This window comes from Rhinoderma darwinii, chromosome 1 (assembly GCF_050947455.1).
Source record: "Rhinoderma darwinii isolate aRhiDar2 chromosome 1, aRhiDar2.hap1, whole genome shotgun sequence".
Lineage (NCBI taxonomy): Eukaryota > Metazoa > Chordata > Amphibia > Anura > Rhinodermatidae > Rhinoderma > Rhinoderma darwinii.
Genome location: NC_134687.1, coordinates 651,591,473 through 651,618,556, shown reverse-complemented (window position 1 = coordinate 651,618,556; position 27,084 = coordinate 651,591,473). Strand labels below are relative to the sequence as shown.

The 27,084-nt window shown below is 43.3% G+C and overlaps 1 protein-coding gene across 1 annotated transcript in view; it reads left to right on the top strand.

Moving 5' to 3' along the window:
* LOC142700346 (uncharacterized) overlaps nt 1–2,573 on the top strand; it is a 52,697-nt gene extending 50,124 nt beyond the window's left edge. Inside the window, exon 6 of the mRNA XM_075848104.1 lies at nt 158–2,573. Within this exon, the coding sequence (XP_075704219.1) occupies nt 158–1,305 (1,148 nt within the window). The 3' untranslated portion in view covers nt 1,306–2,573. The remainder of the gene's footprint in view (nt 1–157) is intronic.
* The last annotated feature ends 24,511 nt before the right edge of the window (nt 2,574–27,084 follow it).

The window sequence follows — 27,084 nt, the reverse complement described above, 5'->3', positions numbered from 1 at the left end:
GGTACTCAAGGGGTTAAGCTTCTCTCTTCTGTTTGATCCACTTCTGGCTTTGGCTCAGAACACTGCATGTGTATTTCCAGTTTAATATGAATGTTATCAATTTGTCAACTTTTGTGTTTTGAAACAAAATTGTAAAATACCTTTTTAATCCTAACAGAGAATCCCAGTAAGAACTCTGAGGGAAACTTCATGTTATCGATAAATTATAAGGTAAAAGATGAAGATATGCAGCAGTCTTCAGGAGAAAACCTCAGTACCCTTAATCTACATCCAGGACTTAACATTACAGATCTGTCATATAATTCCTCTAATCATGAGAAACCTTCTACTGACCAATCACAGATTGTTACCACAAGTACAGCTCAGAAAGGAGGTAAAAGGTTTCCTTGTGGTAAACAGTTCAGAAAAATCTCAGGGCTTTTTACAAAAATAAGAATTCACACAGGGGAAAAGCCGTATTCATGTCCACTATGTGAGAAATCTTTTGCACGGAAATCAAATCTAGTTATACATGAGAAAATTCACACAGGAGAGAAACTATATTCATGTTCAGAATGTGGGAAATGTTTTATTACTAAAGCCAAACTTAGGAATCATCAGAGAATCCACACAGGGGAAAAGCCATTTTCATGTTTAGGATGTGGGAAATATTTTACACAAAAATCAAATCTGGTTAGACATGAGAAATGTCACACAGCGGAAAAGCCGTATTCATGTTCAAAATGTGGGAAATGTTTTACAGATACATTAAGTCTCGTTAGACATCAGAGAACTCACTCAGAGGAGAAGCCATATTCCTGTTCAGAATGTGGGAAATGTTTTAGAGAGAAATCACATCTTGTTACACATGAGAGAATTCACACAGTAGAGAAGCCGTTTTCATGTTCAGAATGTGGGAAATGTTGTTTTATAGATAAATCAAGCCTTGTTACACATGAGGGAAGTCACACAGGAGAGGAGCCATATTCATGTTCAGAATGTGGGAAATGTTTTACAAAAAAATCAAATCTTGTTAGACATGAGAGAATTCACACAGGAGTTAAGCCATATTCATGTCCAGAATGTGGGAAATGTTATACTCATAAATCAAACCTTGTTAGACATGAGATAAGTCACACAGGAGAGAAGCCATATTCATGTTCCGAATGTGGGAAATGTTTTACACAAAAATCAACTCTGGTTACACATGAGAGAAGTCACACAGGAGAGAAGCCGTATTTATGTTCAGAATGTGGGAATTGTTTTACTACTAAAGGTAAACTTAGGACTCATCAAAGAAACCACACAGGGGAGAAACCATTTTGAGGTTCTATAGGTGGAAGATGTTTTACAAAGAAATCTAATATTGGAGCTCCTCATAGAATTCACATAGAGTAGAAACCATACTCTCGTTTAGAAAGTGGGAAATGCTATAAGAGCAAGTCTGGAGATGCTGCAGGCCATAGTAGCACGTTTAGGCCATGCAGGCTGCTCACAGTAGCACGAGCAACATGCGGCCTGGCATACTGTTTAAAATTTGGTACATTCAGGTACCCCAACGCCGAACTATTAGTGTACATGAAATGAAGACTAGAGGGGTCCGTCTACTGTATGTTATACCACCCCACACCATAATATCGGGAGTAGGAGCAATGTGACATTCCTGTGTGAAGGCCTCATTATGGCACTGCCTACATCATTTCCAGACCAATCTCCGGCTATCATTGTGTTTGAGACAAAAGCGTGATTCATCGCTGAAGAGGAGAGACCTCCATTCCAGCCTCCATTGCCGTCTTGCTGTGCACCATGATAGTCTTTGACTATGCACTATTCTACCAATCAGACGATCGGTCCGTGCAGAGGTTCGCCTCCGCACACCTCTTGCTGTCACTCCCGTTCGTCGTTGTTTTTCCAACCTCCGGGACACGCAACATTCAACAGTGATGACATCTCGGCCTAGGTGCATAGCGATCTACCAGAGTGATAAACCAAGGTATCTCAGTTTAGGGATTCTGTCCCTCTCAGTTTGCAACAAGTGGTGATAATTAGCACGTAAATGAACAGGGGGCATCACGCAATCATTTCGCACCACTTTATCCGGTTTTTGAGCTTTCATGTGGCTTAAAAATGGGTTCAATCTGATTTTTATGCCCCTCCCATATGCTACAGATTGGAGCTAGGTGCTTGATAATTTTCAGATCTTAGCGACATCTTTTACATCCTTGATTTGCATAAATTTACGGTGCCGTTCTTGGTGTTGCAATTTCAAAGTTGAGTATAGATAACCGGATCCAACATTCATAATAGACTGATGCTTCCTGTTTCTGTAGAGATCACTTCTCTGCTGTCATCCTAGTTAACACCTATATATACACCCCTCAGCATTGAAATTGCAACACCAAGAATGGCGCCATAAGGTTATGCCAATTGAGGAAGTAGCAGGTGTCTCTAAGATCTGCAAGTGATCAAATTTTCAAGCACCTAGCTCCAATCTGTGGGAGGGACATAAAAGCCAGATTGAAAGCAAAGTTTTTTTGGATCATGTGGTGTGGGATGATTGTGTTCATTGATGTGCCAATTATCACCACTTGTAGCAAACTAAGAGAGAAAGAATCCCTGAACTGAGAGTAGTGATCCATTCTGTACTGAAAGTGAAATTGGACTTTACATCCCAAGCGTCGGGCAGCAACCGTGTTGACACAAGCCATCAGAAGGTGTTTGCACAACATTGGGCTATGAGCCATACGTCCAACTACAGATGTTCCATTTACCACAATCCACCGCTCTCAAATGCTATTATGGTGCACAGCAAGATGGCAATTGAGTGTGTGTGTTTGTGTGTGTGTGTGTGTGTGTGTATATATATATACACACACACACACACACACACACACACACTACCGTTCAAAAGTTTGGGGTCACCCAGAGAATTTTGTGTTTTCCATGAAAACTCACACTTATATTTATCAAATGAGTTGCAAAATGACTAGAAAATATAGTCAAGACATTGACAAAGTTAGAAATAATTATTTTTATTTGAAATAAGAATTTTCTCATTCAAACTTTGCTTTCGTCAAAGTATGCTCCATTTGCAGCAATTACAGCATTGCAGACCTTTGGCATTCTAGCTGTTAATTTGCTAAGGTAATCGGGAGAAATTTCACCCCATTCTTCCAGAAGCCCCTCCCACAAGTTGGATTGGCCTGATGGGCACTTCTGGGTTAAAAGCCCTCGCTCTAGTGAGCTCTCAGCATCCCCCCCTCCTTTATCCTGGCTAGTGCCGGGATAAACGAGGGGTTTGAACGGTGTAACCTCCTACGCTGTGTGTCGCCATTTTTTGAGCTAACACACAGCGTAGTAGGTTTACATACAGTAGTAAACACACACAAACACGAACATACATTGAAATCTCTTACCTGCTCCTGCCGCCGCGGCTCCCTCCGGCCCGTCCGCTCCGTTTGCTGCCGCTGGTCCAAGTGCACAAATCCGGAAGCCGCGACCGGAAGTAGTAATATTACTGTCCGGCCGCGACTTCCGGTCCACAGGAAAATGGCGCCGGACGGCGCCAATTTCGAATTGGACTGTGTGGGAGCGGCGCATGCGCAGTTCCCACACAGACGCCGTACACTGAAGTCAATGGGACGGGAGCCGTTCGCAGTCCCTATGGGACTGTGGCTGCCGTATTCCATGTCTGTATGTGTCGTTAATCGACACAGACAGAAATGGAACAAAAAATGGCAGCCCCCATAGGGAAGAAAAAGTGTAAAAATAAGAAAAAGTAAAACACAAAACACACAAATGAATATAAACGTTTTTAATAAAGCACTAACATCTTTAACATATAAAAAAATAATTTGTGATGACACTGTTCCTTTAAAGAGGCTCTGTCACCAGATTATAAGTGCCCTATCTCCTACATAATCTGATCGGCGCTGTAATGTAGATAACAGCAGTGGTTTTTATTTTGAAAAATCATCATTTTTGAGCAAGTTATGAGCAATTTTCGATTTATGCTAATGAGTTTCTTAATGACCAACTGGGCGTGTTTTTACTTTAGTCAGCGTCATACACTCCTCTGTACAAAGCCCACTTGGTCAAAAGTAAAAACACACCCAGTTGGTCATTAAGAAACTCATTAGCATGAATCTAAAATTGTTTATAACTTGCTCAAAAATGATGATTTTTCAAAATAAAAACCACTCCTGTTATCTACATTACAGCGCCGATCAGATTATGTAGGACATAGAGCATTTATAATCTGGTGACAGAGCCTCTTTAAAGAGGATAAGGCACCGAAGACAGCTTCCTGCCCGTGTCACTCCTCCCATAACTGGGAGTGGCCAGCAGTGCAGAGGAATTAATAAAATACATAAAACAAATTAAATAAACTCAAACAGATAAGAAGTACAATGTATATATATATATTATGGTAAAATGAATAAATAACGCTCTTAAAATAGCCCCGTCATATACTGTTGGTGGAGCGAGTTAGAATCAGGAGAAAACCATTGTGGTTAAATGAAACTGTAAGGGGGCAATAAATGATAAAGAGAAAGCATTTACACCACTAAAGAAAGAAGATTGTTAAGATGCATAAAATAATTCTAAAGAAGAAACACATTGTGTAAAAGAAGAATAAAGGAGCAAAGATTGAAACAGATTTATTACAACAGAAAGTCAAAATAACCAACTTCTAAGGCCCCATGCACACGAACGTAAAAACGCCCGTAATTATGGCACGTTTTTACGGGCCCATGGACTTCCCCGGGTCAGAATGACATACACCACACTTTCTGCAAGAATTCAGTACCATAAATCTAGATGGTAGGGCATCAATTTCAATGTTATTATTTGTCCTTAAAGTCTGAAGAAGGTCATAGCGACTGAAAAATCATTGTTGTGGATTGTGAAATAAAAATGTTCATAAACAGAAAAAAATTAGTGACGGGCCTTCCTTAGATATGAGATCGATAGATATGAGAAAGATAAATAATTGTGTGATATATAGATTGATCGAGAAATAGATATGAGATATATAGATAGTAACATCCAATGGGATTGTGGAAACATTGGGCTACTCCACCACAACGAAGTAGCTGCTGGCCAGACAAAAGTAATACAGTGACTAATAGATGGTACCTTGGTGGCAGCTGGACACAGATAACAGCTAGTGGATTCAGGCTGGTGCTGGATTACTGGAAGCAGGCTGGTGCCGGATTACTGGAAGCAGGCTGGTGCCGGATTACTGGAAGCAAGCTGGTGCCGGATTACTGGAAGCAGGCTGGTGTCGGAATACTGGAAGCAGGCTGGTGCTGGATTACTGGTAGCAGGCTGGTGCCGTACTACTGGAAGCAGGCTGGTGCCGGATTACTGGAAGCAGGCTGCCAGACTGGTCACAGGATGCAGGATACCGGACTGGTCAAAGATACAGCATTTAGGATGCAGAATACAGGACTGGTCACGGATACAGGAGCCTTCGCAGGCTAACGCTGGGTTAGTACAACATTGCTCAAGCACTTGGGAGATGGTGAAGGTGCCTTAAGTAGTCCTGGGTAGCAGCAGGTTGGGTAGCTTTTGAATTTCGCATGCCCTAGCCCTTTAAAAGGAGTCCGGAAGCACAGCGGTACTAGGGATCAAGTGGCTGTGAGCCGCAAAGGACAGGCCGCCGAGCGAGATACAAGACCTTGTGGTGGGGACTAGCCTTACATAGTTATGAGTTAGATAGATAGGTAGATCGATAATAGATACGGATGTAGCCATCTTTGACCTGACTGTGATAACTTTCTGCAGCGTGATATCGCACAACAAAAGCCATTGAAAAAGTCAAGATAAAGGATCTTGCCACTGTGTATTTAATGCGTTAAAGGTCAAGATAAAGACAGCTACATCTGTGGATAGATATGGGATAGGTAGATAGATAATAGATAGTTATGAGACGATAGATAGATTTTAGATAGATATATATATGAGATGGATAGTTAGGTAGATCGAAAAAAGATATTGGATCGATAATAGCTAGATAGTTATTTGATGGCAGATAGATATGAGATGATAGATAGATGTGAGATAGACAGATTGATAATAGCTAGATAGTTATGTGATGATAGATAGATATGATAGATAGATAGATGTTAGTTAGATAGATAGATAGATATGAGATAGATTGATAGGCAGCACAACACAGGACTCCAATTCCATGAAAAAAGGTTTATTCACCAATACGTCAGTGCAACGTTTCAGCCCACGTGGACCTTTCTCAAGCATGACAATGGTTGAGAAAGGCCCATGTGGGCTGAAACGTTGCACTGACGTACGGGTGAATAAACTGTTAAGGATCTGCCAGGCACAGCTTCTGTATCCACGCCCATAGGTAATCAGTCTGCACCTGCTTCTATGTCTGTGAGACTGACTCCATCTTCCACCACTCAGGATGGCAGGCTTAGGAGTGGGAGAGCCTATCACAGCCTGGCCAGACGGAGCTAGCTCCCGCCCTCTGTCTATTTATACCTGCCTTTCCTGTTCCTCCTTGCTTGTGATTCTTCTCTGTTGGTTTCCTGGCCCTGCTGCAGCTCCTTGAACTACTTGTCCCTGCTTCGTATTGACCCTGGCTTACTGACTACTCTTCTGCTCTGCGTTTGGTACCTCGTACACTCCTGGTTTGACTCGGCTTGTTCACTACTCTCCTGCTCTGCGTTTGGCACCTCGTAATCTCCTGGTTTGACTCTGCTCGTTTACTACTCTTGTTGCTCACGGTGTTGCCGTGGGCAACTGCCCCGTTTCCCTTTGTTCTGTGTTTCCTTGTCTGGTTGTCTGTCGTGCACTTACTGAGTGTAGGGACCGTCGCCCAGTTGTACCCCGTCGCCTAGGGCGGGTCGTTGCAAGTAGGCAGGGACTGAGTGGTGGGTAGATTAGGGCTCACTTGTCTCTTTTCCTATCCCTGTCATTACATAATCACAAGCCCATATACCTACTCTACCCTGGTCCCTCACACCACTATGGACCCCCTTGAGACCCTGGTTCAGCAAATGCAGGGTCTCTCCCTACAGGTCCAGGCCCTGGCTCAGAGGGTCAACCAGCCTGATGCTACCATGGTAGTGCCCCTCACCTCTTGAACCCCACCTCAAGTTGCCTGACCGGTTCTCAGGGGACCGGAAGACTTTTCTCTCCTTTCGGGAAAGTTGTAGGCTCTACTTTTGCTTAAAGCCCCACTCCTCAGGTTCTGAGAGCCAGCGGGTGGGTATAATTATGTCTCGGCTCCAGGAAGGGCCCCAAGAATGGGCCTTCTCCTTGGCTCCTGACGCCCCTGAACTTTCCTCCGTTGATCTTTTCTTTTCTGCTCTCGGACTCATTTATGACGATACTGACAGGACTGCCTTTGCCGAGAGTCAGCTGGTGACCTTACGTCAGGGTAAGAGACCTGTTGAGGAATATTGCTCTGACTTTAGGAAGTGGTGCGTAGCTTCTCGGTGGAATGACCCTGCCTTAAGGTGCCAGTTTAGGTTGGGTCTGTCGAACGCCCTGAAAGACCTGCTAGTTAGCTATCCCTCTTCTGACTCCCTAGACCAGGTTATGGCTTTAGCAAAACGACTTGACCGACGTCTCAGGGAACGACAAGGTGAACGTTTATGTGTTTTCTCCTCTGACTCCCCCATGATGCCTCTCGAGGTTCCGTTGCTTCGTTCTTCCACGGAAGACTCGGAGGTACACTACCGTTCAAAAGTTTGGGGTCACCCAGACAATATTGTGTTTTCCATGAAAACTCACACTTATATTTATCAAATGAGTTGCAAAATGACTAGAAAATATAGTCAAGACATTGACAAGGTTAGAAATAATGATTTTTATTTGAAATAATAATTTTCTCCTTCAAACTTTGCTTTCGTCAAAGAATGCTCCATTTACAGCATTGCAGACCTTTGGCATTCTAGCTGTTAATTTGCTGAGGTAATCGGGAGAAATTTCACCCCATGATTCCAGAAGCCTCTCCCACAAGTTGGATTGGCTTGATGGGCACTTCTTGCGTACCATACGGTCAAGCTGCTCCCACAACAGCTCTATGGGGTTGAGATCTGGTGACTGCACTCGCCACTCCATTACCGATAGAATACCAGTTGCCTGCTTCTTCCCTAAATAGTTCTTGCATAATTTGGAGGTGTGCTTTGGGTCATTGTCCTGTTGTAGGATGAAATTGGCTCCAATCAAGCGCTGTCCACAGGGTATGGCATGGCGTTGCAAAATGGAGTGATAGCCTTCCTTATTCAAAATCCCTTTTACCTTGTACAAATCTCCCACTTTACCAGCACCAAAGCAACCATCACATTACCTCCACCATGCTTGACAGATGGCGTCAGGCACTCTTCCAGCATCTTTTCAGTGGTTCTGCATCTCACAAATGTTCTTCTGTGTGATCCAAACACCTCAAACTTTGATTCGTCTGTCCATAACACTTTTTTCCAATCTTCCTCTGTCCAATGTCTGTGTGCTTTTGCCCATATTAATCTTTTCCTTTTATTAGCCAGTCTCAGATATGGCTTTTTCTTTGCCACTCTGCCCTGAAGGCCAGCATCCTGGAGTCGCCTCTTCACTGTAGATGTTGACACTGGCGTTTTGCGGGTACTATTTAATGAAGCTGCCAGTGGAGGACCTGTGAGGCGTCTATTTCTCAAACTAGAGACTCTAATGTGCTTGTCTTGTTGCTCAGTTGTGCAGCGGGGCCTCCCACTTCTCTTTCTACACTGGTTAGTGCCTGTTTGTGCTGTCCTCTGAAGGGAGTAGTACACACCGTTGTAGGAAATCTTCAGTTTCTTGGCAATTTCTCACATGGAATAGCCTTCATTTCTAAGAACAAGAATAGACTGTCGAGTTTCACATGAAAGCTCTCTTTTTCTAGCCATTTTGAGAGTTTAATCGAACCCACAAATTTAATGCTCCAGATTCTCAACTAGCTCAAAGCAAGGTCAGTTTTATAGCTCCTCTAAACAGTAAAGCTGTTTACAGCGGTGCTAACATAATTGCACAAGGGTTTTCAAGTGTTTTCTAATCATCCATTAGCCTACTAACACTGTTAGCAAACACAATGTACCATTAGAACACTGGAGTGATGGTTGCTGGAAATGGGCCTATATACACCTATGTAGATATTGCATTAAAAACCTGACGTTTGCAGCTAGAATAGTCATTTAGCACATTAACAATGTATAGAGTGTATTTCTGATTAATTTAATGTTATCTTCATTGAAAAAAACTGTGCTTTTCTTGCAAAAATAAGAAAATTTCTAAGTGACCCTAAACTTTTGAACGGTAGTGTACCTATGCAACTCGGAGCCTCCGTGTCCCCCCCAACAACGTAGGGAGTTCCGCAGGAAGAATGGTCTCTGCTTCTATTGTGGGGATGACAAGCATCAAGTGAACACCTGTCCTAGGCGTAAGAATAAGCAGCTGGAAAACTTCCGCGCCTAAGTGATCATCGGGGAGGTCACTTGGGCGCACAGGTATTTCCCGTAAATATGAAACGTAATAAAATCTTGCTTCCCTTTCAGGTCTCTTTTGGTGCTAGGTCTGCTACCGGCAGTGCCTTCGTGGATTCAGGGTTGTCTGCTAATATCATGTCTGTGGAATTTGCTATGTCTCTAGCTATGCCTTTGATTGATTTGCCTAAACCTGTCCCGGTAGTGGGTATCGACTCCACTCCGTTTGCTAATGGTTATTTTACACGGCATACCCCTGTTTTTGAACTCCTTGTTGGCTCCATGCATTTGGAGCAGTGCTCTGTACTGTTGATGCAGGGATTATCGTCCGATTTGGTTTTAGGCCTTCCCTGGTTGCAGTTGCATAATCCTACGTTTGACTGGAATACTGGGGATCTTACCAAGTGGGGTAATGAATGCTTGACGTCATGTTTTTCTGTTACTTCTATTTCTCCCCCTGAGGAGGTGAACACGCTACCTGAGTTTGTTAAGGACTTCGCTGATGTTTTCTCTAAGGAGGCCTCCGAAGTGTTACCTCCTCATAGAGAATACGATTGCGCAATCGATTTGGTACCAGGAGCTAAGCTCCCTAAGGGTAGGATATTTAATCTCTCTTGTCCCGAACGTGAAGCCATGAGAGAGTATATCCAGGAATGCCTGGCCAAGGGTTACATTCGCCCCTCTACTTCTCCGGTAGGTGCTGGCTTCTTCTTCGTAGGGAAGAAGGATGGTGGTCTTAGGCCATGCATTGACTACCGTAACTTGAATAAGGTCACTGTAAGGAACCAGTATCCCCTTCCTTTGATTCCTGATCTCTTTAATCAGGTTCAGGGGGCCCAATGGTTCTCTAAGTTTGATCTACGGGGGGCGTATAACTTTATCCGCATCAAAGAGGAGGATGAGTGGAAGACTTCGTTTAACACGCCTGAAGGTCATTTCGAATACCTCGTCATGCCCTTTGGGTTGTGTAATGCTCCCGCAGTCTTCCAGAATTTCATAAATGAGATTTTAAGAGATTACCTGGGGGTATTTCTTGTAGTGTACCTTGATGACATACTTGTGTTTTCCAAGGACTGGTCCTCCCACATTGAGCATGTCAGGAAGGTGCTCCAGGTCCTTCGGGAAAACAAACTGTTTGCGAAGACCGAAAAATGTGTGTTTGGGGTGCAGGAGATACCATTTTTGGGTCAAATCCTCACTCCTCATGAATTCCGCATGGACCCCGCCAAGGTCCAGGCTGTGGCGGAATGGGTCCAACCTGCCTCCCTGAAGGCGTTACAGTGCTTCTTGGGGTTCGCAAATTATTACACGAGATTTATTGCTAACTTCTCGGTCATCGGTAAGCCTCTTACGGACCTCACTCGCAAGGGTGCTGATCTCCTCCACTGGCCTCCTGAGGCTGTCCAGGCTTTTGAGGCCCTTAAGAAGTGCTTTATCTCGACCCCGGTGTTGGTTCAGCCCAACCAAATGGAGCCATTTATCGTGGAGGTTGACGCGTCCGAGGTGGGAGTGGGGGCTGTCTTGTCCCAGGGTACCAGGTCCCTCACCCATCTCCGTCCCTGTGCCTACTTCTCCAGGAAGTTTTCGCCCACTGAGAGTAACTATGATATTGGCAACCGCGAACTCTTAGCCATTAAATGGGCATTTGAAGAGTGGCGCCACTTCCTGGAGGGGGCTAGGCACCAGGTAACGGTCCTTACCGACCACAAGAATCTGGTTTTCCTAGAATCGGCCCGGAGGCTAAACCCGAGACAAGCTCGATGGGCGTTATTTTTTACCAGATTACATTTTTTGGTTACCTATAGGGCTGGGTCTAAAAATATTAAGGCTGATGCACTGTTGCTTAGCTTCATGGCCAGCCCTCCTTCGGAGGAAGATCCTGCTTGTATTTTGCCTCCAGGTATAATCCTTTCCTCTATTGATTCTGATTTAGTCTCCGAAATTGCGGCTGATCAAGGTTCAGCCCCCGGGAACCTTCCTGAGAACAAGCTGTTTGTTCCCCTGCAATTCCGGCTAAGGGTACTTAGGGAAAATCATGACTCCGCACTATCTGGTCATCAAGGCATCCTGGGTACCAAGCACCTCATTGCCAGAAACTATTGGTGGCCTGGGTTGCCTAAAGACGTTAAGGCCTACGTCGCCGCTTGTGAGGTTTGTGCTAGGTCCAAGACTCCCAGGTCCCGACCAGCGGGCTTACTACGTTCATTGCCCATTCCCCAGAGACCTTGGACCCATATCTCCATGGATTTTATCACCGATTTGCCTCCATCTCAAGGCAAGTCGGTGGTGTGGGTTGTAGTAGACCGCTTCAGTAAGATGTGCCACTTTGTGCCCCTCAAAAAACTACCCAATGCTAAGACGTTAGCTACCTTGTTTGTCAAACACATCCTGCGTCTCCATGGGGTCCCTGTCAATATTGTTTCTGACAGAGGGGTACAATTTGTTTCTTTGTTTTGGAGAGCCTTCTGTAAAAAGTTGGAGATTGATCTGTCCTTCTCCTCTGCCTTCCATCCTGAAACTAATGAACCGAATTTTCCCTTAATAACCGGGTCAGTAACTCGTCAGGGGTCTCCCCCTTTTTCTGTAATTTTGGGTTTAATCCACGGTTCTCCTCCGTTTCACCTGGTAGTTCCAACAATCCTGAGGTAGAGGTCGTTCATCGGGAACTGTGCACAGTCTGGGCCCAGGTTCAGAACAACCTAGAGGCGTCCCAGAGCATACAAAAAACTCAGGCAGATAGAAGACGTTCTGCTAACCCCTTGTTTATGGTCGGGGATCTGGTGTGGCTATCGTCAAAGAACTTGCGCCTTAAAGTCCCGTCCAAGAAGTTTGCTCCCCGGTTTATTGGGCCGTATAAGGTCATTGAAGTCCTCAATCCTGTCTCCTTCCGGCTGGAGTTACCCCCATCTTTTCGTATACACGACGTGTTTCATGCCTCCCTCCTTAAACGCTGCTCCCCGTCCTTGGCTCCCTCGAGGGAACCTCTTGTCCCCGTTCTCACCCCTGAGGGGGTAGAATTCGAGGTGGCCAAGATTGTGGACAGCAAGATGGTCCAAGGCTCCCTCCAGTACCTGGTCCATTGGAGAGGATACGGGCCTGAGGAGAGGACTTGGGTACCCGCCCGGGATGTTCACGCTGGGGTATTGGTCAGGAGGTTCCACCTTCGTTTCCCCAATAAACCAGGTCCATCTAGAAAGGGTCTGGTTGCCCCTCATAAAAGGGGGGTACTGTTAAGGATCTGCCAGGCACAGCTTCTGTATCCACGCCCATAGGTAATTAGTCTGCACCTGCTTCTATGTTTGTGAGACTGACTCCATCTTCCACCACTCAGGATGGCAGGCTTAGGAGTGGGAGAGCCTATCACAGCCTGGCCAGACGGAGCTAGCTCCCGCCCTCTATTTATACCTGCCTTTCCTGTTCGTCCTTGCTTGTGATTCTTCTCTGTTGGTTTCCTAGCCCTGCTGCAGCTTCTTGAACTACTTGTCCCTGCTTCGTATTGACCCTGGCTTACTGACTACTCTTCTGCTCTGCGTTTGGTACCTCGTACACTCCTGGTTTGACTCGGCTTGTTCACTACTCTCCTGCTCTGCGTTTGGCACCTCGTACTCTCCTGGTTTGACTCGGCTCGTTTACTACTCTTGTTGCTCACGGTGTTGCCGTGGGCAACTGCCCCGTTTACCTTTGTTCTGTGTTTCCTTGTCTGGTTGTCTCTCGTGCACTTACTGAGTGTAGGGACCGTCGCCCAGTTGTACCCCGTCGCCTAGGGCAGGTCGTTGCAAGTAGGCAGGGACTGAGTGGCGGGTAGATTAGGGCTCACTTGTCTGTTTCCCTATCCCTGTCATTACATAAACCTTTTTTTCCACTGAATTGGAGTCCTGTGTAGTGCTTCCTATTTGTTTGGAAATATATATGTGGGACCGACGTCTGAGGTCCTAAGACTTGTGCACACACAACTACGCTTATTTTGCATTTATATGTGCTGCTCTTTTTCCTACTAGATAGATAGAGAGATGGATAGATAGATAGATAGATAGATAGATAGATAGATAGATATGAGGGATAGTTAGGTAGATCAATAATAGATAAATAGTTATGTGATGATAGATAGATAGATAGATAGATAGATATGATATAGATAGATAGATATGTGATGATAGATATATATGATATATATATATATATATATATATATATAAGATCGATAGATAGATAGATAGACATTTCCAAACAAATAGCACTACACAGGACTCCAATTCCATGAAAAAAGGTTTATTCACCCATACGTCAGTGCAACATTTCAGCCCACATGGGCCTTTCTCAAGCATGAGAATGGTTGAGAAAGGCCCATGTGAGCTGAAACGTTGCACTGACGTATGGGTGAATAAACCTTTTTTTCACTGAATTGGAGTCCTGTGTAGTGCTGCCTATTTGTTTGGAAATATATATGTGGGACTGGAGTCAGGTCCTAAGGCTTGTGCACACATGTGCTGCTCTTTCTTTTTTCTACTAGATAGATAGATAGCTCAATATCAGATAGATAGATAGATAGATAGATAGATAGACAGATAGTTATGAGATGATAGATTTCAGATAGATAGATCGATATTAGATAGGTGATAGATATGAGATAAATAGATAGATATGAGAGATAGGTAGATCGATGATAGATAAATACTTATGTGATAATAGATATGAGATAAATAGATAGATATTAGATAGATATGATATAGATAGATATGGGTAGATAGATAGTCTACAAAAAAATAGGCAGCACTCCTGGATGTCCCAGTGAAAAAAATCAAGTGATGAACTTTATTCCATAAGTGACCTTTCAAGAGAAAAACAGTTGCATCTGCTGAAATGTCACTTATGGAATAAAGTTCATCACTTGATTTTTTTCACTTGGAGATCCAGGAGTGCTGCATATTTTTTTGTAGACTATTAAGAAGGATATAGCCTTTATCCTGAGGCTGGCACCCACATTTATTGTTTATTCCTGCATGGTGCTGCTCTTGATTTTCATAGATAGATAGATTAGATTATGACATAGATAGAGATTAGATAGATATGAGATATATATGAGATAGATGATAGAGAGATAGATATAGATAGATAGATAGATAGATAGATAGATAGATAGATAGATAGATAGATAGATAGATAGATAACACAAGGGAGAGCAGCACTTACAAGCTCATAGCCTTAATAATAATTCATAGGGTGCAAGCCTTAGGACCCCGATCTCCGGTCCCACATGTGTAGAAAGCAAAGGAAGGCAGCACACACAGCAAGAGGTTTCAAGTGAAAAATAGCATTTTATTCCCCCATTATCAGTGCAACGTGTCAGCCCCCGCATGGGCCTTTCTCCAGCATAAAAAACTGTGTGTCATGTGATTTATATAGTGTGAAGCATATAATGACATAATTATAGTAATAAAAATAAACAGTTTATCACTACATGTTTTACTTAAAAACGTGACCTTCAGTGTCCAAATTTTTTTTTAAAGTGCATGTAAGTCAAGATTCATAAAACCATGTTAAAAAGGGCCTAAAAAACCCTATTTCATATATAATTGATCATTTACAAATGCATACAAACACATGTTCATAGTTAATATATCAAATACCTTTCTCTGGAGATCCCACACAATCAAAAAGTGCCCTGTGCATTGAAAGCCAAAAATGGCGTCTACCTGGAGATACTGCACATGTCCACACAAATGGTTTCACTTCAGTTATCAGTCCCCATGGTAAAGTATCAACAAACAGACAATGTCCATTCCTGATAGCACATGCGTGTCATAACTACGCGCGCATGTGCAGTAGAGACAATGCTGCTATTCCGGCCATTTTAGAAGAGGGCAAGACGCCCCTCTTTCTTCCATAAATAGATATCTACATAAGGAGAATGCTCTATATTTACCCAACCGCTGTAGAGGTACAGTAAAGACCCAATCATCACGTCAACCTGCATTGAGTCGTTTAGTCCCTTTACCAAGGGTTCTACCTCTCCTTCATTCGCAGAAGGCACCACCCAACTATATGATGTGAAATAGCACATCACAAGTCACATTTGGCACACAAGCATCTTGCCCTCTTCTAAAATGGCCGGAATAGCAGCGTTATTGGGTTAAAAAAAATGATTCTTCAGTTCTTATTAAAACGAAAGGGTAAGTTGTCTTATACGTAGTGCACTGGGAAGCAGCGGTGTATAATGGGGCCCAAAAGTCCCTCTGTCACATAAGAAGACTCCAGTATTAGAAATTGCTCATGGTAGGAGGGGGAGATTGTTTTACAGATTTTGCATTGCGGGCAAGGAGCTTCAGGTCACCCCTCTGAACCAAGTGTTAAAAATGGGAGTGTCTTCGAAGCTGGATGCATGGATGCGCAGTGACGAAAGCAGATACTTGTGATTACCAGCCACAAGAGGGCAGAAGTTCTGTCAATCATCTCTCATATATTAAACTTATGAAAGCTCTGAGATCCAGGAACTCATCAGTGTGGATTCTTCATTATGACAGGGCACAACCTAGTGGCACTATATGAGTATTGCATGACAATGAGTAGAATAAATGTGTACATTTGTGTCATACTACATCCTGCAGGAACCTCCTTGTAAAAGACTCACCAAGTTTAAGATATGGGTCTGAAGAGATGCATAAAGCGGTTCTACATGGCTGCTTTCTTCCAAAAACAATGCCTCACCTGTCCACAGGTTGTGTGTGGTATTGCAGCTCAGCCCTTTTCACTTCCATGAGGCTGAACTGCAATACCAGACACAACCCATGGACAGGTGTGGCGCTGTTTCTAGAAGAAGCAGATATGTTTTCTTATCCTGTACAACCCATTTAATGATCATGTTATTGCCTTTTCCCCTCCTCCCAAGGTCCATCACAAACTCTTGAGGATCACTTCATAATGATCATATGATCCCCTCCCCAAATTATCCTCCCTCTGTTGCTCACCAAATGTACATAATGGGTTACTAGATGGAGCGTGGGAGATAGCCCAGGGGGGCCCTGACCATTTTAGTGTATGGGTCACAGATATTTTAAATGGCGGCCCTGCTGGTTATCATGAGGATTTCTCAAAATTATATATAATGGATATAGAGATTTCCTAAACTGCTCTGGGAAAAGTAAATCTTCACTGTGACAGGTGCAACATTATGGGCAAAGTGTTTCATTGGCATCTTCTAGATCTGACACTACAGTAAACTGTATCTTACCCTATTACTTTTTTATTTAAAATGTTTTCCCACCAAACAGTAGTTAGTGATGGCATATTGCCCGCTCTTTGAATCCTGTCGAACTCTTCTATATCCTTTTTACAATGTGGAGCGCAAAATTGAACTCAATCAACATGTGGCCTTACAAGGGATTTATAGAGGGGTAATATTACATTTACATGGGGGAAATATTACATTTATAGCGGAGTAATATCACATTTATAGAGGGGTAATATTACATTTATAGGGGGATAATATTACATTTATAGGGTGGTAATATTACATTGGAATCACAAGTTTTTATCTCTCCTTTTTATACACCCTAAAATGTATTTGCTTTTGCAGCTGCTGCTTGACATTGAGTACTGCTGCTTATCTTACTTGTAGGCAGAATAGCCAGGTCCTTTTCTTGTTCCGTTATCCCCAGTTTTACTCCATTTTATTTATATAGAGTATTGCTCGTGATTTATACAGCGTCAGTTGAGGGAGTTAGATAGCCCCATCACCATTAGGCACACTGCAACAACCTCTTGTGAGGATCATAGACGACAATGACATACAGATGTAGCCATCTTTATCTTGACTTTTTACGCATTAAATACAGTGTCAAGAAACGTTACTTTTTTAATGGCTTTTTGTTGTGTTTTAGCGCGCTGCAGCAAGTTATCAGTCAAGGTGAACTTGGCTACATCTGTATGCACATCTGCAAACCCATATCCCCCATCTGCTGTACCCACATTAGCACTCACAACATTATCTACATCTATCACCTCACAAAATGGGATCACCCATGTTCCGTCTTGGAGAATTCACTCCTCACCATCTATGAGGAGTCCATGAGCAGGATGTACGGAGCGTAATCACAGACCAGTCTGCGTTGATCAACACCAGCACATTTCCACTCAACACCAGTGTGTCCTCTTTAGGCCTACCCTCCAGAATAGAGGCAGCAACTATACTACCAACAATACCGTCCATTTCAACATTACTACCGATCATCCCGACGACTGCAGCAAATATAAGTATACAGTATTTCAGTCCGAAAAACAGACAACCATCGACACCACACACAAAAAGAAAAGGCGGCCCAGAGGTAGGAAGAGCGAAAAACACACCTCCAAATACACAAAAAGAGAAAAAGCAGCCTGAGACCAAAGAGAAACAGGATACCATAACCAAACTCATTAATCTGTCTACATATATATTAACCTGTTCCCACACCATGATGTACTATTGTGTCGTGGTGGGGGTGGTGCTGTTTGGGACGGGCTCACCCGCTGAGCCCACTCCATACGCCACAGGTGTCAGCTGTCTTTTACAGCTGACATATGGGACTACCGACCAGGAACAGCGATCGCGCTGTTTCTGGCTGTTTAACCTCTTAGATGCTGTGATCAAGCACGATCGCAGCATCTAAGATGTTACATGCGTGGGCGCCGCCCACTGACAGCTCATCGCCCCCCCCTGCAAAGCAAATTGGAGACGCCAATGGTTGTCATGGCAGCCCAGGGGCCTGATAAAGGCCCCCAGAGCTGTCTTTCTTCATCTCCTGTTAAGCTGTGTCTTAGGCATGTCCTAAAAGGAGCCTATAAAAATGACAATATACTGCAATACATTAGTATTGCAGTGTATTGTACCAGTGATCCAACGATCCCTGGTTCAAGTCCCCTAGGGGCCTAATGAAATGTGTTGACAAAAAAATACAAAATTGGTGTAATGACGGGGGTGGGGAGACAGACAAGTGAGCCCTAATCTACCCGCCACTCAGTCTCTGCCTACTTGCAACGACCCGCCCTAGGCGACGGGGTACAACTGGGCGACGGTCCCTACGCTCAATAAGTGCATGACAGACAAACCGAAAAGGGTACACAGAGCTAGGGGGAGAAAGGGGCAGTTGCCCACGGCAACACTGTGAGCAACAAGAGAAGTGAAAGCCGAGTCAAACCAGGAGAGTACGAGGTGCCAAACGCAGAGCAGAAGAGTAGTAAACAAGCCGAGTCAAACCAGGAGTGTACGAGGTACCAAACGCAGAGCAGGAGAGTAGTCAGCAAGCCGGGGTCAATATGAAGCAAGGACAATAGTACAAGAAGCTGCAGCAGGGCCAGGAAACCAAACGAGAAGAATCACAAGCAAAGGAGGAACAGGAAAGGCAGCTATAAATAGACAGAGGGCGGGATCTATGGGCGTTAACCCCGAAGCTGTGCCTGGCAGATCCTTTACAATTGGTATCACTGGGTCTGTAAAAGTCTGAACTATTACACTATAGCGTTATTTAATGCACACGATGAATGCCATTAAAAAAATATATATATAAAGCACCAGAATCGCTGTTTTTTGGTCACTTCATGTCACACAAAAATTAAATAAAAAGTGATCAAAACTTCTCATGTACCCCAAAATGGTAGCAATAGAAACTACAGCTCGCCTGGCAAAAATAATTTTATTTTTAACAATTAGTTTCTTCCTTGTAAAAGTAGTAAAACATTAAAAAAACTATATAAATTTGGTATTGCTGTAATCGCATTGACTGGTAGAATGAAGTTAGCATGCAATTTTTACCGTATAGTGAAAGCCGTAAAAACGAAACCCCTCAAAAGATTGAGGAATCACTGTTTTTTCCTATTCCACCCCACAAAGAATTTTTTTCCATTTTCCTAATACATTATATGGTACAATAAATGATACAGTGAAAAACTGTCCCTCAAAAAACAAGCCCTCATATGGCTTTATTGATGGAAAAATAAAAAAGTTATGGCTTTGAAGGTGGGGAGGAAAAAAAGAAACCGAAAATAAAAAAAATGCCTGGGGCCTGAAGGGGTAAGCCAAAAAGAAATAGATGTACTATCAAGAGTACTATCATTATCCCCTACCTCTGAACCAAATAATTTTAAACTGGTATTAGATTTAAACAATTTAGGAAACTAACACTCGACATTTCCTACTACAGAAATATAACAACTATCCGAAAATGAAGCTACACCTTTTACTTAGGGAGCTAAAAGTATTATCTGCGAAACAGGGGTACAAACTACTCACTTTAGGTGTATCTGCATTATATTCAAATATTCCACACATAAAGGGCCTCAAGGTTGTGGAATATACCCTATCGAACAAAGGGGATATGAATGAGCCCCAGATTAAATGTATCATTCAGGCAATTGAGTTTATACAGTCCCATTCAAGAAGAACATATATAGGCAGACACGGTTGACTGCAATGGGTAGTCATTTTGCAAACCTGTTTATGGGGCAATTTGAAAACAATTTCATTCATACCAACACAATATACAGAAATTTAATTTTTTATTCCAAAAAATACATTGACGATATGTTTTTCCTATGGGGGACAATGAGGATGAGGCTTATTTGTTAGTTATTTGAATTATAACAACTAGACGACTGCATTTCACCATAAATTTTTCTGACAAAACAATCGACTTTTTAGATATCACGATTACAATCAACTCACAGGATCTACTCATTACAAAAAGTGACTTTAAGGCCCCATGCACACGAACGTAAAAACGCCCGTAATCACGGGCCGTAATTACCGCCCGTAATTACGGGCCCATAGACTTCTATTGGCCACGGGTACCTCCCCTTATGCTTACGGGAAGGTGCCCGTGCCGTTGAAAAATATAGAGCATGTCCTATTTTAGGCCGTAATTACGGCACGGGCAGGCCCATAGAAGTCTATGGGGCTCCCGTAATTACGGGTGACTACGTGTAAAAACACAATACACGCCCAGTTGGTAAAACGAGATAACACGCCCAGTTGTCCATTGAAAAGCTCATTTGCATAAATATAAAATTGCTCATAACTTGGGCAAAAATGATCGTTTTTCCCCAAAAAAAACTTTGCTGTTCTCTACATTGCAGCGCCGATCACATTCAATAGGAGATAGGGATTTGATCATCTGGTGACAGAGCCTCTTTAAGAACATCATTGCCTCTTGTCGACTAAGAGAAAAGAAAAAGAAACTGGACCCAGGGGTCAGTTTTTTTCCCAAACTAATAGGCTCATAGAGATGCAACACAGACAGGTGTCAGCAAAGTGTAATATCACTAATGAGGATTTTTCCATCAAATAATTCCTCAATTGTGCTTTAAACTTCTTCATCTTCTTACTAGAATGTGAATGTGGCCTACAGTATACAGGCATAATACCATAGAACTATAATGAACTATCTTCTAAGCTGTTATTATTAGAGGATTTATAATGGTTGAACCAAATAAATTACAAAGTACATGAAACGCTTCCTCTGTGTTTACTGATAAACTCCCAGTACCAGATATTCAGGGGGGCAGTGATAAAGGTCCCCCCCCTCCCCCCAATATTACCTACTTAACACAAGAGGAAGTACAACTGCATCTGAGCAAATTAAATATTGATAAAACCCTTGGCCCAGACGGCATTTATCCAAGGGAATTGAGCTCTGTAATGGACAGACCATTGTATCTCATCTTCTTAGACTCACTTGTAACAGGATCAGTACCACAGGATTCGAGGACGGCTGATGTACCAATATTTAAGAAGGGTAAAAAGGTGGAACCCAGAAACTACCGTCCAGTAAGTTTGACATTGTGGTATCTAAAATACTTGAGGGTATTCTAAGAGATGAACTGCAACAGTATATAGCGGAAAATAATCTAATAACTGATAACCAGCATGGATTCATGAAAAACAAGTCGTGCCTAACTAACATTCTCAGTTTCTGAGGACATAAGTGCAAATCCGGAAGTTGGTCATGGGATATATTTGAATTTTGAAAAGCATTTAATACTGTTCCACACAACAGTCTTGTTCTGAAGCTGCAGACACAGGGACTGGAGAACCATGTATGTACATGAGTAAAGAAGGGGTTAAAGACAGAAAATCTAATCCCTTTATTGTGTATGGGATTGATAGCAACGTGTCAGTTTTTGCTGACGATACAAAAACTTTGTAGGATACTTAAAACTCAGCTTGACTATAAAATATTACAGAAGGAGCCAGATAAGATGCAGCATGGGCAAAATCATGGCAGATTAAACTTAATGTTGATAAAGTAATGCACTTAGGACACAATAATAGTATTAATTCATATACATTAAATGGAATAGAGCTGGGGAAAACGGAACAAGAGAAGGACCTGGGTATTCCAGTAACAAATAAGCTAAGCAGCAGCACTCAATGTCAGGCAGCAGCTGCAAAAGGATTTTAGAGTGTATATAAAGGGAAATAAAAACCTGTGATGTAAATATATTACCCTTCTAAATCCCTTGTAAGGCCACATCTTGAATATGGAATTCAGTTTTGGGCTCCACATTGTAAAAAGGATATAGGAGAACTGGAGAGGGTTCAAATGTGTCGACAAGATTATAAAATGGGATGGGAGGTGTTGCTTATAATGAAATGCTAGAGAAATTTGGCTTCTTTAGCTTGGAAAAAAGACGCCTTAGAGGTGATCTTATTGACATGTATAATTAATTATATGTGTGGTCAATACAAAGAACTAGCACATGATGTGTTCCTTCCAAGGAGTCTACAAAGGACAAGGAGACACCCATTGCATGTAGAAGAAAGACGTTTCAGACATCAATATTGGAAAGGGTTTTTTACAGTTAGAGTAATCAAACTATGGAATGCCCTTTGCCAAAAGGTAATTATGGCAGGTACTATGTCAGTATTTAAAAAAAAAGGCTTGATCCTTTTTTACTGACAAATGGCATTGAGGGTTATAATATTATATAGCAAGGAATGACGGGTAATTTAATGAGAAAGGTTGGACTTGATGTACCGGTGTCTTTTCAACCTATGTAATTATGTAACTATGCATGTGTTTTTTAATTTCGATTGACTCCAAAAATGATGCTCAACCGGTTTAAGACTGCCCACTGTATATATACGGTGGAGGTTTAAGCTTGCTACCCGAGCAATTACGCAGCTGAATGTCGGGTGCCTTCACGATATCCGTCTTCTCTGTGTTCACGTAGATATCGCTCAATGAGCGATGTGTATAGAACAGGGGCCGCTTTTTTTTTTAAAAAAGTGGTAAAGCACAAAAAAAAACGATATAAATGCGGTATCACCGTAGTCGTATCAACCCATAGAAGAAAATTAACATGCCGTTTTTATTGCATGAAAAACGACATAAAACAATTGAGGCATCGCTGTTTTTTGACCATTTTACCACAAATAATTTTTTACCAGTTTCCCAGTACATTATATGGTACATTAAATCTTGCCATGAAAAACTACAACTAATACAAAAAACAAGTCCTCATACGGCTACGCTGATTGAAAATTAAGAAAAGTTATGGCTTTTGGAAAGGGAAAAGGAAAAAACAAAAATGAAAAAGCGAAAATTGGCCCAGCCATTAAGGGGTTAAAACATAGTGGTATGGACGCTGTTTTTTGCAGGACAAGCTGAAGTTTTTATTGGTATAATTTCTGGATTTATCCGACTTTTTGCTAACTCTTTCGTCCAATTTTTAGGTGGCAAGGTTGCCAAAAAACAGCAATTCTGGCTTTCTCTTTAGGTTTTTTTTTTCACGGCGTTCACCGTGCCGGATAAATAACTTCATATTTTTAGAGCTCAGGCTGTTACGAACGCGGCGATACCAATTATGTATAGTTTATTTTCCCAATAGTAAAGGACTTGATAAGGGAAAAAAGGCGATTTTTTATTTTATTACTTGAAAATATATATTTTTTTTATATTTTTTTGTCCCACTATTCTAAATGCTATTCTAATACATTGCACTACCTATGTAGTGAAATACATTAGAACAATCAGTCTCACACGGTCAGCAAGCCTATTAGGCTCCACTTTTGGAAGGGCCTAATAGGCTTTCGTACGGGGCAGACCAGGAAGCCATTGTTAGGCCTTTAGTTGCCATAGCAACCATTAGCACCCCCACAATCATGTAGTGGGGGTGCCGATCGGATACAAACCACTTAGATGTCTCAGTCGCTATTGACTGCGGCATCTAAGGGGTTATTGCGGGGATCAGAGATAGGTCTGGTCCCTACCGTTACGGCAGGATGTTGGCTGTAATATACAGCCGACACCCGTGGCCGATGGTGTGGGCTCAGGTTCTGCGCCCGCGCCATCGGTTTGTCTTAACTGTACGACAAAATGCGGCAACACCTTGCCGCTCATTACAAACAGTTACAAGTGTCAGGAAGGAGTTAAAAAATATGTTTATCTAAAAGCATGATTTAACGAATACGTAATATTCAGATGTTATATTCCCTTTAAAGAGGCTCTGTCACCAGATTTTGCAACCCCTATCTGCTATTGCAGCAGATCGGCGCTACAATGTAGATAACAGTAACGTTTTTCTTTTTAAAAAACGAGCATTTTTGGCCAAGTTATGACCATTTTTGTATTTATGAAATGAGGCTTGCAAAAGTACAACTGGGCGTGTTGAAAAGTAAAAGTACAACTGGGCGTGTATTATGTGCGTACATCGGGGCGTTTTTACTACTTTTACTAGCTGGGCGTTCTGACGAGAAGTATCATCCACTTCTCTTCACAACGCCCAGCTTCTGGCAGTGCAGACACAGCCGTGTTCTCGAGAGATCACGCTGTGACGTCACTCACAGGTCCTGCATCGTGTCAGACGAGCGAGGACACATCGGCACCAGAGGCTACAGTTGATTCTGCAGCAGCATCAGCGTTTGCAGGTAAGTAGCTTACCAGCGTTTGCAGGTAAGCTGTGTTATTTGTTTTGGCACTTTTACTAAATAAAACCACTTTTTGATTTTATTTGATTTTGACTGTAAATCTTTAATTTTTTTTTCACAAACTTTATTTAACTGCTTTACTTTTTTTTTTGGTCCCACCAGGGGACTTCACTATGCGATCTGCTGATCTCATATAAAATGCTTTGCTATACTTTGTATACCAAAGCATTATTGCCTGTCAATGTAAAACTGACAGGCAATCTATTAGGCCATGCCTCCGGCATGGCCTAACAGGCATTTGCTGAAGACAGACCTGGGGGTCTTTGTTAGGTCCCCGGCTGCCATGGAAACCCGACGGCGACCCACGATTTCTTTGCGGGGGCGCCGATGGGGTGACAGAGGGAGCTCCCTCCCACTGTCAAACACATTAGATGTCGCTGTCGCTATTGACAGCAGCAGTTAATGGGTTAAACTGCCGGTATCGGAGCGCACTTCGATTCCGGCAGTTGCAGCAGGAGCCTGGCTGTGTATAACAGTCGTGCTCCTGCCGCTGATCGCGTTTGTGCAGTGTCAGTACCCGCGCGATCACACTACGGCTATATCCGTTGTAATGTCCGTGGCTGCGGGCTGTCAGCTCCAGCCTTCTGCTGACAGCCGCAGCCACGAGTCGGCAAGCGCTGGCCCCAGCCTCCTCCTCAGGAGACGCCAGCGGTTGCATACACTCACCTCCGCCGGAGCCCGCACGCTCGTCCCCGCTCTTAAAGGGGCAGCGCACGCACCGGACATCTTGAACGACCTTTGACCCGTGAGTACCCTGGGCTATAAGAGGGGTCCAGCCCCCTAGTTCGATGCCTGAGCGTTGTTAGTTTTCCCAGTCTGTCTTGCAAATGGTCCCTTAGTGTTTCCCGTTCCTGTTGTTGCCCGTGCCTTGTTTCCCGTTCCTGTTTCCCGTGCTTTGCCCTAGTATCAAGTTGTGCCACGTCCTGTGTCATCTGCCACGTCCAGAGGAATCTGTTACGTCCTGTGTCATCTGCCACGTCTGGAGGAATCCGCCACGTCCTGTGTCGTCTGCCACGTCTGGAGGAATCCGCCACGTCCTGTGTCATCTGCCACGTCTGGAGGAATCCGCCACGTCCTGTGTCATCTGCCACGTCCGGAGGAATCCGCCACGTCTGGCGCAACTTGCGGCTCCTGTGTCATCCGCCACGTTTGGCGCCATCTGCTGCACCCATCTCATCTGTGCCAGAGCTGCGGCCACCATCTGGACTATTCAGGTACCCTTGTGCGGGACATTGTATTTCTGGGGTGTCCTGTTGTTTGGCCAGCTGCTTCCCCGCTGCGGCGGTATGGCCTAGTGGGTCCAATAACCCGCTCCATGACATCCATCCTCCTGTGCCAACTAGCAGCTGCAGAGGACGGATATATCCATCCTTCAGCGTTAACAGGTTAAAAAAAATATATATTATTGAATTGAAATTTAAAAAAACGACACAACCCTCATTAACCATTTTATTTAGAATAAAAAAACGCCGTCATCGAAGTAGTCCTCGAATCCAAAATAGTCCAACCACCGAGCCTGTAAAAAAACAAAAAAATTTATAATTAGTAACACATAATAAAGCAAAACAGATATTATACTTCCCTTTCCTGGGTCCAGCACTGGAGCGATGGGAAACTCTTGAGGTCACTGCCCTTGTATGGAAAGTAACGTCAGGAGCAGTGCTGGTGTCCCCCTGCAGAGTACTAGTAGAGGCTCCGTCTTGGGACTATGGTCCAGGGAAAGCTCCTGACGTCACTGTATATATGGACAGTGACTTAAGAAACTTGGAGCCCTAGGGCAGAGGGATAGCTGATGCCCTGCTCGGGATACCAGCGCTAGGAAAGCCACTGAAGTCACTATCCAAATATGGATAATGACATCAATAGCTTCCCCAGCGACGGTGTCCCGGGCAGAGCGCTAGCTCATGATCTGCTCTGGAACTCCAGCGATAGGAAACTCCTAACGTCACTATCCATATATGGAGAAGAGAGAGTAAGAAATATAAGAATGCTCGCTCTGGCACAACCAACTTGGAGAAAATCTGATATCCGTAGAAACAGGTGAAAAGGCTTCGTAATAGTTAAGATAATTTAATGAGTATTTATACATAAAAACAATGTGTTTTTCGAGGCCGAACTGGCCTCTTCCTCAGGTAAAGTACAAAAGATGGAGCAACTAGAAATATAAGCTGTTTAAATAGCAGACTATAAGGGTGAAACAACCAGTCGATCGTTGGTGTGTGGCTTGGTTCACAGGTCACAGACAATGGCGGATCATCATTGGGCATTTTGGGTGGCCGCCTGGGGCCCAAGGCTCCCGGGGGGCCCATCGCTGCCCAAGTACAATGCATTTTTGCTGCGAATTGCAGCAAAAACCGCTACAAAACGGCATAGTGTATGTCCAGTAAAGGACCTGCAGACATAAAGGTCACATGACTTTATGTCTGCAGTTCTTGTTACTGATTAGAGACCTGCACCTGATCACATGACCGCAGCACCTAGAACAGCAGCAAGAGAGAAGACCGTGTGGTGAGCTGCTAGGTAAGTATAAGGGGATCATGGATTTGTTTAAGGGGGTCTGTGGTCTGTGTTTAGGGGGTCTGTATTAAGGTGGGTCTGTATTTAGCTAGTCTGGGGTCTGTATTTAGTGGGTCTGGTCTGGGGTCTGTATTAGTTTAAGTGGTCTGTATTTAGGGGTCT